The following is a 3,889-nucleotide window of genomic DNA, read 5'->3' on the forward strand; positions in this document are numbered from 1 at the left end:
TTTCTGACAATTTCTACAAAAGGCTGAAGTTGCTATATTCTGCTGTACACAAAGCAATAAATGTACCTGCAGACAACAATATGAGATTTTGACAGCATTCAGTCACTGCTAATGAAAGGAAGATATTTGGTGCAGGTGAGTGACATGAAAACCATTTTAATGCATTACATCCATCACAATAAAATATCTTGCTCCATCTGCAATGTCTTAAATGTATATTATTTCACACATACTGACACATAAGGTTTAATAAATGCATTGCTAGAACCAACATAACCTTCAACCTTTGGGGAACCTTCCTGAATGGTTACCTGTTTGCTGCGAAGGTGGCACTTTTTTGGGTACACCTTTCAAAAACCTTACAATTAGAAACACGTCTGTTATAATAAACAATTCAACACCAGCAAACTGCAGCCTCCAAGAGCCATACAGTTGAATCAACGCATGTCAATTGAGGTTTCAACAAAATCGAAGTATTACTACTTTCATATAGAGAAGTTTTTTTTATTGCATTACTGTTGTTTTAGGCTAAATTAATTTAATCTATAAATACCTATAAAAACTTTTAGCTGTAACTCAGTATTGAACGTAATGTCAATCTGCGACACACCTGAGACTGTGAAAAACCTTACATAAAATGGAAACATAACAATGTTAGATAACGGGGCGAAAGTGAAAAAAAGGTTTTGTAACCGGTAGCAGACTCATCTATAACGTCAAAAGTTGCAAAATGTTTTTCCTCCAGACATTTGCTGAGCTCTGGGTCATGTGACCGGGCGCCACTTAAAGTTGCTGTTGTCGCTGATAACAGCTGCACTGGTCGAGTCGCTCCGCGAAGCAGTGACTGTGATGGCGATGGACAATTTGAAGCAGTTTCTGGTTTTTCTGTTTGCTGCCGCCGCCGTCGGGTTTGTGTCCATAATATTTGTGATAAGATGGGTTCTCCACTATAAGGAAGGGTTAGCCTGGGATGGAGGACTGGCCGAATTCAACTGGCATCCAGTGTTGATAGTCACTGGGTTTATTTTCCTGCAGGGAATAGGTGAGACGACTGTTTCTTCTTGAGATTTGGGCTAAGAAATGTAACCAAGTAGAGGAAATGAATGCTCAAAGCCAAGTCGCACAAGGCTCGCTTGTCCATGAGTCTTGGGGGAGGTTACTGCTGATGAGGAATCACGAAGGCGTAGCCAGCTACACCCTCACTAAAACTGGACAGAAACATAAGTTTAGTACGCAGAAAGGTTACAGTGTTAGGCAGAGCTTGAAACTTACTGTCAGTGGTGAATAAAACTAAGTAGATTTTCACAAGTGCTGTAGTAAGGTAGGCAGTTTTTACTGTTACTTTACTGATACTTTCCTTTTCCATTTTTTCTTCTTTCTATGTTTATACTACATTTCAAAGGGAAATGAAAGTTTAGGGTAGTTGTACAAAACTGGAGTATTTGTATGTTATGTAACTTCATATTTCAGGAATACTCCACATCTGTCTGACAGCTGTAGTTACTTTTTAAATTACAATTTTTCATCCCCTTCCTGTCCAGTGAAAACTTCAAACCTATTGTATAACTTGATGCACTGCTGCAGATGAAGTAATCCACATATAAATAACTTAAAACTGGTCCAATCATAAACAATTGCTGCAGGAAAATTCAACATATATAATAATGCAAAGGTAATATTAATCTAAAATCATGTAGTTACAGGAACTTGTTGGCTCCACAGTTCAACACTGAAGGAGGACAAGAAGGGGCATTATTTGTAAGGGAGTATTTTTGTATTGTTGTATTGCTACTTTTACGTAATTAGAATACTTATTCCACTGCTCTTCATATAGAATTATATAAAAGTTAGTAAATTGCTGTCAGGGAAGCATACATTTCACAAATGGGTTGCAGATTTAACATGATTTAACAACCTTAAAATGTTTATATAATGGCAATAGTAAGGCTGTTTTTAAGTGGTTACCATCATCCCTTTCATATCAAATTTCTGTATGTGCTTGACATATACAAAAACATTACTTAAACCATATGTTCAAAATTTCAAGATGTGCATTATAGTAACACCATTGTGCTCTCTTGCAGCCATCATTGTCTACAGGCTTCCATGGACCTGGCAGTGCAGCAAATTGATGATGAAGTTCATCCATGCAGGATTAAACTTGCTGGCCTTCATTTTTGCTGTCATATCTATGGTGGCAGTTTTTGACTTCCACAATGCTGCTAAAATCCCCAACATGTACAGTCTCCACAGCTGGCTGGGGCTGATAGTTGTGATACTGTATTGTCTACAGGTAAATATTTATTTTTTTCTGTATTTATTTGAAATAATTGATGATAAACCAAGATTGTTGGTCTTGCGATGCAGTGCTGGTATTTCTAGTAGTAATAAATTGTACAGTTTGTGACATTTTCCACTTATATGACTGTTATTACTGAAGGTTGAATCTAGTGTACCTATACCACTGCCATTAATCTGTCTTGTGGAACAGTGGACTATGTGCACAGCAGTAGAGTGCAGTGTCTCTTTAACAACACCAACAATAACCCCTTTCTTCACTGGTATTCTCTAAGATGTAAAGTCACAGTCAATATCAGTCTTGACTAGAACAGTTTTTGACGAGGATTTTTTTTTTCTCTTTGTTTCAATGAGCAGCTTGTTCTTGGAGTTGGCATATACTTGATACCAATTACACCTGTTTCCTGGAGAGCAATGGTTATGCCCCTCCATGTCTACAGTGGTCTTTTACTATTTAGCAGCACTATAGCTGTGGCACTGATGGGCATCACAGAGAAACTCATTTTTGGCCTGTAAGTATTCAAAAAAGAAATATGTAAATTAGACTTAAAACACTCTGCAAACCAGGTGTACAATGCTAATGTTCTACCTATCAGTGAGTATAACTTTCTTTTGTGTACATGACAAAGGAACAACCCGAAGTACAAGGATTTGCCTCCAGAGGCAGTTTTTGTGAACGTTCTGGGAGTACTCCTGGTGGTTTTTGGAGCTCTAATCCTTTGGATTGCCACTCGACAATCTTGGAAGCGCCCCAGTGATGAGATCTTGCATACTCTACATACCAATGGGGGAGGTGAGGACAGCACCAGAGTTGGTCCAGCCCTGTCTCAGTTGACTGAGGGAACTGATGCTGAGCCCTCTGGGGATGTCAGGAGGAGGAGTAACAAATTGGATGATCAGATAAACTGATTGTTAAAACTGTCTCCAGTGTTGAATATGTTTTCAACCAGTTTAGATTGGACAGAGAAAGTAAAAAAAAAAAATGTAATTCTGCTGATCTCACATACTTAACTCTCCTACACACCTTAAAGTTATTTCATTTTCTTAGCATTTTGAGCTTGTTTCCTCCAAGATGCGTTGTTATAAGACCATGTACATAATGATGAGCTACTTTTTATGGAGACTTTGACCATTATGTGAGAAAAGGGATATACTTTTCAAATAATCATGACAGATTTTCTATAAATCCACTGTCTTCCAATTTCTGGATTTTTAGAATTTGCCCAAAATCTGCATTCTACAATAAATATTTGCATTTTCTAACTAGCATGTCAGTCATTTAATATTATTCTCTGCTGAAGATGGGAGGTATTAATACAACAGTACACAATTACTATTATAAACACCTGATGGTGATAGTTGTAGACATACTACATTAGCTATTGGGGCTCTGGGTTCCTCTTACTGTCCTGTTTTTAAATAATATTGTACCACTGATTCACAATATGAACCACATACTTTCTTTACTATATTCAGTGAGTTGTGTTTGCAGTGTTTACTCAGGTTTAGTCAAGCTTGAAACTGGGCATACTTGACCTCAGATGGCAGCAGCACTGCCTGTGTAAGCCAAATCTCCCTTCTTGGCCCTTCC

At 37.8% G+C, this 3,889-nt stretch overlaps 1 protein-coding gene across 1 annotated transcript; it reads left to right on the forward strand.

Moving 5' to 3' along the window:
- Positions 1-773: 773 nt before the first annotated feature.
- cybrd1 (cytochrome b reductase 1) lies at positions 774-3,561 on the forward strand. Its single transcript, XM_026294577.2, has 4 exons — positions 774-1,042; positions 2,085-2,293; positions 2,656-2,810; positions 2,928-3,561. Exons 1-4 carry the CDS (start codon positions 850-852, stop codon positions 3,205-3,207), a joined length of 837 nt encoding a protein of 278 aa, XP_026150362.1. The 5' UTR covers positions 774-849; the 3' UTR covers positions 3,208-3,561.
- Positions 3,562-3,889: the final 328 nt, after the last annotated feature.

This window comes from Mastacembelus armatus, chromosome 21, assembly GCF_900324485.2.
Source record: "Mastacembelus armatus chromosome 21, fMasArm1.2, whole genome shotgun sequence".
NCBI classification, from domain to species: domain Eukaryota; kingdom Metazoa; phylum Chordata; class Actinopteri; order Synbranchiformes; family Mastacembelidae; genus Mastacembelus; species Mastacembelus armatus.